Raw genomic sequence first — 14,468 nt, 5'->3', positions numbered from 1 at the left:
ATAACCCTAACCCTCTCTATCCCACAGCATAACCCTAACCCTCTCTATCCCACAGTATAACCCTAACCCTCTCTATCCCACAGCATAACCCTAACCCTCTCTATCCCACAGTATAACCCTAACCCTCTCTATCCCACCGTATAACCCTAACCCTCTCTATCCCACAGTATAACCCTAACCCTCTCTATCCCACAGCATAACCCTAACCCTCTCTATCCCAGAGCATAACCCTAACCCTCTCTATCCCACAGCATAACCCTAACCATCTCTATCCCACAGCATAACCCTAACCCTCTCTATCCCACAGCATAACCCTAACCCTCTCTATCCCACAGCATAACCCTAACCCTCTCTATCCCACAGCATAACCCTAACCCTCTCTATCCCACAGTATAACCCTAACCCTCTCTATCCCACAGTATAACCCTAACCCTCTCTATCCCACAGTATAACCCTAACCCTCTCTATCCCACAGTATAACCCTAACCATCTCTATCCCACAGTATAACCCTAACACTCTCTATCCCACAGTATAACCCTAACCCTCTCTATCCCACAGTATAACCCTAACCCTCTCTATCCCACAGTATAACCCTAACCCTCTCTATCCCACAGTATAACCCTAACCCTCTCTATCCCACAGTATAACCCTAACCCTCTCTATCCCACAGTATAACCCTAACCCTCTCTATCCCACAGTATAACCCTAACCCTCTCTATCCCACAGTATAACCCTAACCCTCTCTATCCCTCAGTATAACCCTAACCCTCTCTATCCCACAGTATAACCATAACCCTCTCTATCCCACAGTATAACCCTAACCCTCTCTATCCCACAGTATAACCCTAACCCTCTCTATCCCACAGTATAACCCTAACCCTCTCTATCCCACAGTATAACCCTAACCCTCTCTATCCCACAGTATAACCCTAACCCTCTCTATCCCACAGTATAACCCTAACCCTCTCTATCCCTCAGTATAACTCTAACCCTCTCTATCCCACAGTATAACCCTAACCCTCTCTATCCCACAGTATAACCCTAACCATCTCTATCCCACAGTATAACCCTAACCATCTTTATCCCACAGTATAACCCTAACCCTCTCTATCCCACAGTATAACCCTAACCCTCTCTATCCCACAGTATAACCCTAACCCTCTCTATCCCACAGTATAACCCTAACCCTTTCTATCCCACAGTATAACCCTAACCCTCTCTATCCCACAGTATAACCCTAACCCTCTCTATCCCACAGTATAACCCTAACCCTCTCTATCCCACAGTATAACCCTAACCCTCTCTATCCCACAGTATAACCCTAACCCTCTCTATCCCACAGTATAACCCTAACCATCTCTATCCCACAGTATAACCCTAACCCTCTCTATCCCACAGTATAACCCTAACCCTCTCTATCCCACAGTATAACCCTAACCATCTCTATCCCACAGTATAACCCTAACCCTCTCTATCCCACAGTATAACCCTAACCCTCTCTATCCCACAGTATAACCCTAACCCTCTCTATCCCACAGTATAACCCTAACCCTCTCTATCCCACAGTATAACCGTAACCCTCTCTATCCCACAGTATAACCCTAACCCTCTCTATCCCACAGTATAACCCTAACCCTCTCTATCCCTCAGTATAACTCTAACCCTCTCTATCCCACAGTATAACCCTAACCCTCTCTATCCCACAGTATAACCCTAACCATCTCTATCCCACAGTATAACCCTAACCATCTTTATCCCTCAGTATAACTCTAACCCTCTCTATCCCACAGTATAACCCTAACCCTCTCTATCCCACAGTATAACCCTAACCCTCTTTATCCCACAGTATAACCCTAACCCTCTCTATCCCACAGTATAACCCTAACCCTCTCTATCCCACAGTATAACCCTAACCCTCTCTATCCCACAGTATAACCCTAACCCTCTCTTTCCCACAGTATAACCCTAACCATCTCTATCCCACAGTATAACCCTAACCATCTCTATCCCATAGTATAACCCTAACCCTCTCTATCCCACAGTATAACCCTAACCATCTCTATCCCACAGTATAACCCTAACTATCTCTATCCCACAGTATAACCCTAACCCTCTCTATCCCACAGTATAACCCTAACCCTCTCTATCCCACAGTATAACCCTAACCCTCTCTATCCCACAGTATAACCCTAACCCTCTCTATCCCACAGTATAACCCTAACCCTCTCTATCCCACAGTATAACCCTAACCCTCTCTATCCCTCAGTATAACTCTAACCCTCTCTATCCCACAGTATAACCCTAACCCTCTCTATCCCACAGTATAACCCTAACCATCTCTATCCCACAGTATAACCCTAACCATCTTTATCCCACAGTATAACCCTAACCCTCTCTATCCCACAGTATAACCCTAACCCTCTCTATCCCACAGTATAACCCTAACCCTCTCTATCCCACAGTATAACCCTAACCCTTTCTATCCCACAGTATAACCCTAACCCTCTCTATCCCACAGTATAACCCTAACCCTCTCTATCCCACAGTATAACCCTAACCCTCTCTATCCCACAGTATAACCCTAACCCTCTCTATCCCACAGTATAACCCTAACCCTCTCTATCCCACAGTATAACCCTAACCATCTCTATCCCACAGTATAACCCTAACCCTCTCTATCCCACAGTATAACCCTAACCCTCTCTATCCCACAGTATAACCCTAACCATCTCTATCCCACAGTATAACCCTAACCCTCTCTATCCCACAGTATAACCCTAACCCTCTCTATCCCACAGTATAACCCTAACCCTCTCTATCCCACAGTATAACCCTAACCCTCTCTATCCCACAGTATAACCCTAACCCTCTCTATCCCACAGTATAACCCTAACCCTCTCTATCCCTCAGTATAACTCTAACCCTCTCTATCCCACAGTATAACCCTAACCCTCTCTATCCCACAGTATAACCCTAACCATCTCTATCCCACAGTATAACCCTAACCATCTTTATCCCACAGTATAACCCTAACCCTCTCTATCCCACAGTATAACCCTAACCATCTCTATCCCACAGTATAACCCTAACCCTCTCTATCCCACAGTATAACCCTAACCCTCTCTATCCCACAGTATAACCCTAACCCTCTCTATCCCACAGTATAACCCTAACCCTCTCTATCCCACAGTATAACTCTAACCCTCTCTATCCCACAGTATAACCCTAACCCTCTCTATCCCACAGTATAACCCTAACCCTCTCTATCCCACAGTATAACCCTAACCATCTCTATCCCACAGTATAACCCTAACCCTCTCTATCCCACAGTATAACCCTAACCCTCTCTATCCCACAGTATAACCCTAACCATCTCTATCCCACAGTATAACCCTAACCCTCTCTATCCCACAGTATAACCCTAACCCTCTCTAACCCACAGTATAACCCTAACCCTCTCTATCCCACAGTATAACCCTAACCCTCTCTATCCCACAGTATAACCCTAACCCTCTCTATCCCACAGCATAACCCTCCCTCCCCACAACATAACCCATTTTTTTACAACCACTGTGCCGTGGCACACTAGTGTGTCCTGAGCAGTCCCCAGGTGTGCCGCCATAGAAGCACAGCCAGGACCGTCAGAGTTTTGCCGCTACTGAGGCCCTGGAAGGATCAATACTGGTGGGTTTAGTGGTTGCAGAGCCAGGTCTAATTTTGGGCCCGGGCAGTGTTGGGCTCTTCTGGCTTTCTCAGATGTGGCTCAGGCTTTACCTATGGAGAAGCTGCGACATGACATTCTAGGACACTGCACCATGCATCACCATTATATGTGAATGTGCCTTGGCAATATTTAATCGTGTTCAGTGTGCCGCGAGTTGTAAAAGGTTGAAAATCTCTGGTCTAACTGTTACCCTCCCCCCGCAGCCTGATCCAAACCCTCCCCCCACAGCCTCACCCTAACCCTCCCCCCACAGCCTAACCCTAACCCTCCCGCCACAGCCTCACCCTAACCCTCCCCCCACAGCCTCACCCTAACCCCCCGCATTCTATCCCTAACCCTCTCTATCCCACAGTCTAACCATTGGCGTTTCTATAATGGGTGCAGTGTGTGCAGTGCAGTCCAGAGGGGGCCCACACCGCAGACACGGCACCCATTTCTCCTATACTTACCATCCCAGAGTCCATCGCTGATCGTGTGTGGGCCCCCTCCTCTCCCATAGCCGCCGCGCCGCTGCTAGCACACTGACCACTAGAGACTCTGGCACAGTGCCAGAGTCTACAGCGCTCAGAGCACTAGCAGCGGCGTGACAGTTACGGGAGAGGAGGGGGCCCACACACGGAGTCTGCACACGGGTCTCCTCCTCTCTAGAGATGCCCCTGAGTCTAACCCTAACCCTCCTTCTGCACAGCCTCACCCTAACCCTCCCCCCACAGCCTCACCCTAATTGCCGCAGTCTAGCCCTAACTCTCTCTATCCCACAGTCTAACCGTCCACAAAGCCTCACCCCAACCCTCCCCACAACCTCACCCTAACCGTCCCCACAGCCTCACCCTAACCATCCCCAAAGCCTCACCCTAACCGTCCCCACAGCCTCACCCTAATCGACCACAAAGCCTCACCCTAACCCTCCCCACAGCCTCACCCTAACCATCCACAAAGCCTCACCCTAACCGTCCACAAAGCCTCACCCTAACCCTCCCCACAGCCTCACCCTAACCATCCACAAAGCCTCACCCTAACCATCCACAAAGCCTCACCCTAACCCTCCCCACAGCCTCACCCCAACCCTCCCCACAGCCTCACCCTAACCGTCCCCACAGCCTCACCCTAACCGTCCCCAAAGCCTCACCCTAACCGTCCCCACAGCCTCACCCTAATCGTCCACAAAGCCTCACCCTAACCCTCCCCACAGCCTCACCCTAACCATCCACAAAGCCTCACCCTAACCGTCCACAAAGCCTCACCCTAACCCTCCCCACAGCCTCACCCTAACCATCCACAAAGCCTCACCCTAACCGTCCACAAAACCTCACCCTAACCCTCCCCACAGCCTCACCCCAACCCTCCCACAGCCTCACCCTAACCGTCTCCACAGCCTCACCCTAACCATCCCCAAAGCCTCACCCTAACCGTCCCCAAAGCCTCACCCTAACCGTCCCCACAGCCTCACCCTAATCGTCCACAAAGCCTCACCCTAACCCTCCCCACAGCCTCACCCTAACCGTCCACAAAGCCTCACCCTAACCATCCACAAAGCCTCACCCTAACCCTCCCCACAGCCTCACCCTAAACCTCCCCACAGCCTCATCCTAACCGTCCCCAAAGCCTCACCCTAACCCTCCCCACAGCCTCACCCTAACCCTCCCCACAGCCTCATCCTAACCAGAGCCGTCTTAACAGCAGTGTAGGCCCCTGGGCACAGCAATGCACTGGGGCCCCTACCCACCCATCAGCGGTAGGGGTGGGGGGGTGCTATCAGCGGCAGCTTTGATGTCCCGCGGGGGGTATGGGATGTTCTATCTTTCGCTCAGCACGTAGGACCTGGAGAAATCATTTCTGCTAATTACTCCTTTACTGCACAAATGGGGCAGGAAGGAGAACACTAAACTGTAGAAGGGGACATTGTGCGAAATGGAGGGGCCCCGGTACATGACTTCCAGGGTGGTTGGAGGTGTTTAATACACAGGGGAGGGGTGGATAGTGGAGTGGTCTTAATAGTCATCATTTTCTGGTGCGAGGGCAGCTTGCTTTACTGCAGATATCTCCAGTTCTCTGGAAATAGATTTCTTAGCTTTAACAGGATAAAAAACTAGAGAGTCCCACCTTACAGGAGGTACTGGGGACTTGGAGATCAGAGTTCAGGAGCCAGAGCAATTCACCAACGAATATATAAAACTGCATACCAGGTGCGTGGAGATGGAGCAGGGACCATCTGCTGGAAGGATGGTATCTTTGGCTCTGGGCATAGTATAGACAAGCTGCCAGTGTCCACTGAAAGGGGAGAGTCTCGGCTTTTGAATTATACCCTCAGAAATACTCTAAGTCAGACATAACCCGAGATATCTGGCTGGGAAGACAATTAACAGGCTTGGATGGGGACCACTGCTTTGAAGTTGGATATCTCCGGTTCCCTAGGGCCGATTTTCAAAAATCTGGTACCCCTGGAAAGACGGGACCCTCAGCTATCAGCCTAGGGCCCTTACACTCCTGGGGCCCTTGGGCAAGAGCCCATTGAGCCCATATGAAAAGACGGCCCTGATCCTAACCCTCCCCACAGACTCACCCTAACCCTCCCCACAGCCTCTCCCTAACCCTCCCTAAAGCCTCACCCTAACCCTCTCCACAGCCTCACCCTAACCCTCCCCACAGCCTCACCCTAACCCTCCCCACAGCCTCACCCTATCCGTCCCTAAAGCCTCACCCTAACCCTCCCAACAGCCTCACCCTAACCCTCCCCACAGCCTCACCCTAACCCTCCCCACAGCCTCACCCTATCCGTCCCTAAAGCCTCACCCTAACCCTCCCAACAGCCTCACCCTAACCCTCCCCACAGCCTCACCCTAACCCTCCCCACAGCCTCACCCTATCCGTCCCTAAAGCCTCACCCTAACCCTCCCAACAGCCTCACCCTAACCCTCCCCACAGCCTCACCCTAACCCTCCCCACAGCCTCACCCTAACCCTCCCCAAAGCCTCACCTTAACCCTCCCCACAGCCTCACCCTATCCGTCCCCAAAGCCTCACCCTAACCGTCCCCACAGCCTCACCCTAATCGTCCACAAAGCCTCACCCTAACCCTCCCCACAGCCTCACCCTAACCGTCCACAAAGCCTCACCCTAACCGTCCACAAAGCCTCACCCTAACCCTCCCCACAGCCTCACCCCAACCCTCCCCACAGCCTCACCCTAACCGTCCCCACAGCCTCACCCTAACCATCCCCAAAGCCTCACCCTAACCGTCCCCACAGCCTCACCCTAATCGTCCACAAAGCCTCACCCTAACCCTCCCCACAGCCTCACCCTAACCGTCCACAAAGCCTCACCCTAACCATCCACAAAGCCTCACCCTAACCCTCCCCACAGCCTCACCCTAAACCTCCCCACAGCCTCATCCTAACCGTCCCCAACGCCTCACCCTAACCCTCTCCACAGCCTCACCCTAACCCTCCCCACAGCCTCACCCTAACCCTCCCCACAGCCTCACCCTATCCGTCCCTAAAGCCTCACCCTAACCCTCCCAACAGCCTCACCCTAACCCTCCCCACAGCCTCACCCTAACCGTCCCCACAGCCTCACCCTATCCGTCCCTAAAGCCTCACCCTAACCCTCCCAACAGCCTCACCCTAACCCTCCCCACAGCCTCACCCTAACCCTCCCCACAGCCTCATCCTAACCGTCCCCAAAGCCTCACCCTAACCCTCCCCACAGCCTCACCCTAACCCTCCCCAAAGCCTCACCTTAACCCTCCCCACAGCCTCACCCTAACCGTCCCCAAAGCCTCACCCTAACCGTCCCCACAGCCTCACCCTAATCTTCCACAAAGCCTCACCCTAACCCTCCCCACAGCCTCACCCTAACCGTCCACAAAGCCTCACCCTAACCGTCCACAAAGCCTCACCCTAACCCTCCCCACAGCCTCACCCCAACCCTCCCCACAGCCTCACCCTAACCGTCCCCACAGCCTCACCCTAACCATCCCCAAAGCCTCACCCTAACCGTCCCCACAGCCTCACCCTAATCGTCCACAAAGCCTCACCCTAACCCTCCCCACAGCCTCACCCTAACCGTCCACAAAGCCTCACCCTAACCATCCATAAAGCCTCACCCTAACCCTCCCCACAGCCTCACCCTAAACCTCCCCACAGCCTCATCCTAACCGTCCCCAAAGCCTCACCCTGACCCTCCCCACAGCCTCACCCTAACCCTCCCCACAGCCTCATCCTAACCGTCCCCAAAGCCTCACCCTAACCCTCCCCACAGCCTCACCCTAACCCTCCCCACAGCCTCTCCCTACCCCTCCCCAAAGCCTCACCCTAACCCTCTCCACAGCCTCACCCTAACCCTCCCCACAGCCTCACCCTAACCCTCCCCACAGCCTCACCCTATCCGTCCCTAAAGCCTCACCCTAACCCTCCCAACAGCCTCACCCTAACCCTCCCCACAGCCTCACCCTAACCCTCCCCACAGCCTCACCCTAACCCTCCCCACAGCCACATCCTAACCGTCCCCAAAGCCTCATCCTAACCCTCCCCACAGCCTCACCCTAACCCACCCCACAGCCTCATCCTAACCGTCCCCAAAGCCTCACCCTAACCCTCCCCACAGCCTCACCCTAACCCTCCCCAAAGCCTCACCTAAACCCTCCCCACAGCCTCACCCTATCCGTCCCCAAAGCCTCACCCTAACCCTCCCCACAGCCTCACCCTAACCCTCCCCAAAGCCTCACCTTAACCCTCCCCACAGCCTCACCCTATCCGTCCCCAAAGCCTCATCCTAACCGTCCCCAAAGCCTCACCCTAACCCTCCCCACAGCCTCATCCTAACCCTCCCCACAGCCTCACCCTAACCCTCCCCACAGCCTCATCCTAACCGTCCCCAAAGCCTCACCCTAACCCTCCCCACAGCCTCACCCTATCCGTCCCCAAAGCCTCACCCTAACCCTCCCCACAGCCTCACCCTAACCGTCCCCAAAGCCTCACCCTAACCATCCCCACAGCCTCACCCTAATCTTCCACAAAGCCTCACCCTAACCCTCCCCACAGCCTCACCCTAACCGTCCACAAAGCCTCACCCTAACCGTCCACAAAGCCTCACCCTAACCCTCCCCACAGCCTCACCCTAACCCTCCCCACAGCCTCACCCTAACCGTCCGCACAGCCTCACCCTAACCGTCCACAAAGCCTCACCCTAACCATCCACAAAGCCTCACCCTAACCCTCCCCACAGCCTCACCCTAAACCTCCCCACAGCCTCATCCTAACCGTCCCCAAAGCCTCACCCTGACCCTCCCCACAGCCTCACCCTAACCCTCCCCACAGCCTCATCCTAACCGTCCCCAAAGCCTCACCCTAACCCTCCCCACAGCCTCACCCTAACCCTCCCCACAGCCTCTCCCTACCCCTCCCCAAAGCCTCACCCTAACCCTCTCCACAGCCTCACCCTAACCCTCCCCACAGCCTCACCCTAACCCTCCCCACAGCCTCACCCTATCCGTCCCTAAAGCCTCACCCTAACCCTCCCAACAGCCTCACCCTAACCCTCCCCACAGCCTCACCCTAACCCTCCCCACAGCCTCACCCTAACCCTCCCCACAGCCTCATCCTAACCGTCCCCAAAGCCTCATCCTAACCCTCCCCACAGCCTCACCCTAACCCACCCCACAGCCTCATCCTAACCGTCCCCAAAGCCTCACCCTAACCCTCCCCACAGCCTCACCCTAACCCTCCCCAAAGCCTCACCTAAACCCTCCCCACAGCCTCACCCTATCCGTCCCCAAAGCCTCACCCTAACCCTCCCCACAGCCTCACCCTAACCCTCCCCAAAGCCTCACCTTAACCCTCCCCACAGCCTCACCCTATCCGTCCCCAAAGCCTCATCCTAACCGTCCCCAAAGCCTCACCCTAACCCTCCCCACAGCCTCATCCTAACCCTCCCCACAGCCTCACCCTAACCCTCCCCACAGCCTCATCCTAACCGTCCCCAAAGCCTCACCCTAACCCTCCCCACAGCCTCACCCTATCCGTCCCCAAAGCCTCACCCTAACCCTCCCCACAGCCTCACCCTATCCGTCCCCAAAGCCTCACCTTAACACTCCCCACAGCCTCACCCTATCCGTCCCCAAAGCCTCACCTTAACCCTCCCCACAGCCTCACCCTATCCGTCCCCAAAGCCTCACCCTAACCCTCCCAACAGCCTCACCCTAATCGTCCACAAAGCCTCCACCCTAACCCTCCCCACAGCCTCACCCTAACCGTCCACAAAGCATCACCCTAACCGTCCACAAAGCCTCTCCCAAACCCTCCCCACAGCCTCACCTTAACCCTCCCCACAGCCTCACCCTATCCGTCCCCAAAGCCTCACCCTAACTCTCCCCACAGCCTCACCCTAACCCTCCCCAAAGCCTCACCTTAACCCTCCCCACAGCCTCACCCTATCCGTCCCCAAAGCCTCATCCTAACCGTCCCCAAAGCCTCACCCTAACCCTCCCCACAGCCTCATCCTAACCCTCCCCACAGCCTCACCCTAGCCCTCCCCACAGCCTCATCCTAACCGTCCCCAAAGCCTCACCCTAACCCTCCCCACAGCCTCACCCTATCCGTCCCCAAAGCCTCACCCTAACCCTCCCCACAGCCTCACCCTATCCGTCCCCAAAGCCTCACCTTAACCCTCCCCACAGCCTCACCCTATCCGTCCCCAAAGCCTCACCCTAACCCTCCCAACAGCCTCACCCTAATCGTCCACAAAGCCTCCACCCTAACCCTCCCCACAGCCGCACCCTAACCGTCCACAAAGCATCACCCTAACCGTCCACAAAGCCTCACCCAAACCCTCCCCACAGCCTCACCTTAACCCTCCCCACAGCCTCACCCTATCCGTCCCCAAAGCCTCTCCCTAACCCTCCCCACAGCCTCACCCTAACCCTCCCCAAAGCCTCACCTTAACCCTCCCCACAGCCTCACCCTATCCGTCCCCAAAGCCTCATCCTAACCGTCCCCAAAGCCTCACCCTAACCCTCCCCACAGCCTCATCCTAACCCTCCCCACAGCCTCACCCTAACCCTCCCCACAGCCTCATCCTAACCGTCCCCAAAGCCTCACCCTAACCCTCCCCACAGCCTCACCCTATCCGTCCCCAAAGCCTCACACTAACCCTCCCCACAGCCTCACCCTATCCGTCCCCAAAGCCTCACCCTAACCCTCCCAACAGCCTCACCCTAATCGTCCACAAAGCCTCCACCCTAACCCTCCCCACAGCCGCACCTTAACCGTCCACAAAGCATCACCCTAACCGTCCACAAAGCCTCACCCTAACCCTCCCCACAGCCTCACCCTAACCCTCCCCACAGCCTCATCCTAACCCCTACAGTCTAACCTTCCCCACAGCCTCACCCTAACCCTCCCTCCCCAGCTGTTTGCAGATGGTGTTTGCCATTGTAGCTTATGGGCCACAGGACACAGAAAGTACCGGGGAGGGATCTGTAGGGCCCATCCCCGGCACTCACCACTAGTACATGTGTGATCAGAAGACTAAACATATGCAGTAGCGCAGTGCCCGCAGCTAGTGAAAGTAAATAGATCATTAATGCAATCACTTTATTTTTCACATCACAGGAAGTGGCTCCTAGTGGATCGCCTGTCCCTGTGTGGCCATACACGCCAGCGGTAGGTTATATATTATTGCCACATAGCACCAACAAGAAATTATAATTATCCAGACAAAAAACTGGTTATTAGTAAATGGGCCTAAAACTCACAAAATCGGATCACCTCAAATCCTAAATCCTCGCCGGTACATCCAGGTTACTTCCGCAGGGAGCGAGGGGAGCACGCACTTTTACCTCGTTATTATTTCTCTATTAGGTCTGTCAGCGAAGGGACTGGAACTTGCGTCAAGATGGGACATCGCCTGTCGCTGGAGAACTGTTACACAGAGCTGCACTGGATCTGCGAGAGGGACATGGTGTGACTGTGCAGCTGAGGAGAGACCCTGCGTGTAACTGTGACATAGGGAGACATGTACTAAGCAGTGATAACTGTGACATAATTGTGTATTTGTCACCACATATTAAACTGTATGTTATCAGTCAGTGTCCAGATCCTCTCTGTAGCGCTGCCTGCACCCGCCACTTTCTACTGCAGCAGATTTCAGCGTTTGTCGGATGTGTTCCGCCCAGGAGATGCCACTTGTCTGTGTGACATTACTATGGGGTGGTGGAATTACTGGGGGTGGAAATGTGTGACATTACTATGGGGTGGTGTGTGGTGGAATTACTGGGGGTGACAATGTGTGACATTACTATGGGGCGGTGTGTGGTGGAATTACTGGGGGTGACAATGTGTGACATTACTATGGGGTGGTGTGTGGTGGAATTACTGGTGGTGACAATGTGTGACATTACTATGGGGTGGTGTGTGTTGGAATTACTGGGTGTGACAATGTGTGACATTACTATGGGGTGGTGTGTGTTGGAATTACTGGGTGTGACAATGTGTGACATTACTATGGGGTGGTGTGTGGTGGAATTACTGGGGGTGACAATGTGTGACATTACTATGGGGTGGTGTGTGGTGGAATTACTGGAGGTGACAATGTGTGACATTACTATGGGGTGGTGTGTGGTGGAATTACTGGGGGTGACAATGTGTGACATTACTATGGGGTGGTGTGTGGTGGAATTACTGGAGGTGACAATGTGTGACATTACTATGGGGTGGTGTGTGGTGGAATTACTGGAGGTGACAATGTGTGACATTACTATGGGGTGGTGTGTGGTGGAATTACTGGGGGTGACAATGTGTGACATTACTATGGGGTGGTGTGTGGTGGAATTACTGGGGGTGACAATGTGTGACATTACTATGGGGCAGTGTGTGGTGGAATTACTGGGGGTGACAATGTGTGACATTACTATGGGGTGGTGTGTGGTGGAATTACTGGGGGTGACAATGTGTGACATTAATATGGGGTGTGTGGTGGAATTACTGGGGGTGACAATGTGTGACATTACTATGGGGCGGTGTGTGGTGGAATTACTGGAAGTGACAATGTGTGACATTACTATGGGGCGGTGTGTGGTGGAATTACTGGGGGTGACAATGTGTGACATTACTATGGGGTGGTGTGTGGTGGAATTACTGGGGGTGACAATGTGTGACATTACTATGGGGAGGTGTGTGGTGGAATTACTGGAGGTGACAATGTGTGACATTACTATGGGGTGGTGTGTGGTGGAATTACTGGGGGTGACAATGTGTGACATTACTATGGGGTGGTGTGTGGTGGAATTACTGGGGGTGACAATGTGTGACATTACTATGGGGCGGTGTGTGGTGGAATTACTGGGGGTGACAATGTGTGACATTACTATGGGGTGGTGTGTGGTGGAATTACTGGGGGTGACAATGTGTGACATTACTATGGGGAGGTGTGTGGTGGAATTACTGGAGGTGACAATGTGTGACATTACTATGGGGTGGTGTGTGGTGGAATTACTGGGGGTGACAATGTGTGACATTACTATGGGGTGGTGTGTAGTGGAATTACTGGGGGTGACAATGTGTGACATTACTATGGGGAGGTGTGTGGTGGAATTACTGGGGGTGACAATGTGTGACATTACTATGGGGCGGTGTGTGGTGGAATTACTGGGGGTGACAATGTGTGACATTACTATGGGGAGGTGTGTGGTGGAATTACTGGGGGTGACAATGTGTGACATTACTATGGGGTGGTGTGTGGTGGAATTACTGGGGGTGACAATGTGTGACATTACTATGGGGAGGTGTGTGGTGGAATTACTGGGGGTGACAATGTGTGACATTACTATGGGGCGGTGTGTGGTGGAATTACTGGGGGTGACAATGTGTGACATTACTATAGGGTGGTGTGTGGTGGAATTACTGGGGGTGACAATGTGTGACATTACTATGGGGTGGTGTGTGGTGGAATTACTGGGGGTGACAATGTATGACATTACTATGGGGGTGTGTGGTGGAATTACTGGGGGTGACAATGTGTGACATTACTATGGGGTGGTGTGTGGTGGAATTACTGGGGGTGACAATGTGTGACATTACTATGGGGAGGTGTGTGGTGGAATTACTGGAGGTGACAATGTGTGACATTACTATGGGGAGGTGTGTGGTGGAATTACTGGAGGTGACAATGTGTGACATTACTATGGGGGTGTGTTATGTAATTACTGGGGGTGACAATGTGTGACATTACTATGGGGTGGTGTGTGGTGGAATTACTGGGGGTGACAATGTGTGACATTACTATGGGGTGGTGTGTGGTGGAATTACTGGGGGTGACAATGTGTGACATTACTATGGGGTGGGGTGTGGTGGAATTACTGGTGGTGACAATGTGTGACATTACTATGGTGGTGTGTGGTGGAATTACTGGGGGTGGCAATGTGTGACATTACTATGGGGTGGTGTGTGGTGGAATTACTGGGGGTGACAATGTGTGACATTACTATGGGGTGGTGTGTGGTGGAATTACTGGGGGTGGCAATGTGTGACATTACTATGGGGCAGTGTGTGGTGGAATTACTGGGAGTGGCAATGTGTGACATTACTATGGGGTGGTGTGTGGTGGAATTACTGGGGGTGACAATGTGTGACATTACTATGGGGTGGTGTGTGGTGGAATTACTGGAGGTGGCAATGTGTGACATTACTATGGGGTGGTGTGTGGTGGAATTACTGGGGGTGACAATGTGTGACATTACTATGGGGTG

The 14,468-nt window shown here is 53.4% G+C and overlaps 1 protein-coding gene across 1 annotated transcript in view; it reads left to right on the top strand.

Moving 5' to 3' along the window:
* LOC134916650 (killer cell lectin-like receptor subfamily F member 2) overlaps positions 1-11,806 on the top strand; it is a 265,368-nt gene extending 253,562 nt beyond the window's left edge. The window contains exons 9-10 of the mRNA XM_063920621.1: positions 11,335-11,385; positions 11,584-11,806. Of these exons, the coding sequence (XP_063776691.1) occupies positions 11,335-11,385; positions 11,584-11,689 (157 nt within the window). The 3' untranslated portion in view covers positions 11,690-11,806. The remainder of the gene's footprint in view (positions 1-11,334; positions 11,386-11,583) is intronic.
* The last annotated feature ends 2,662 nt before the right edge of the window (positions 11,807-14,468 follow it).

Source organism: Pseudophryne corroboree, chromosome 1 (assembly GCF_028390025.1).
Source record: "Pseudophryne corroboree isolate aPseCor3 chromosome 1, aPseCor3.hap2, whole genome shotgun sequence".
Taxonomy (NCBI): Eukaryota; Metazoa; Chordata; class Amphibia; order Anura; family Myobatrachidae; genus Pseudophryne; species Pseudophryne corroboree.
The sequence above is the reverse complement of the archived record's forward strand: the minus strand, read 5'-3'. Positions and strand labels throughout refer to the sequence as shown.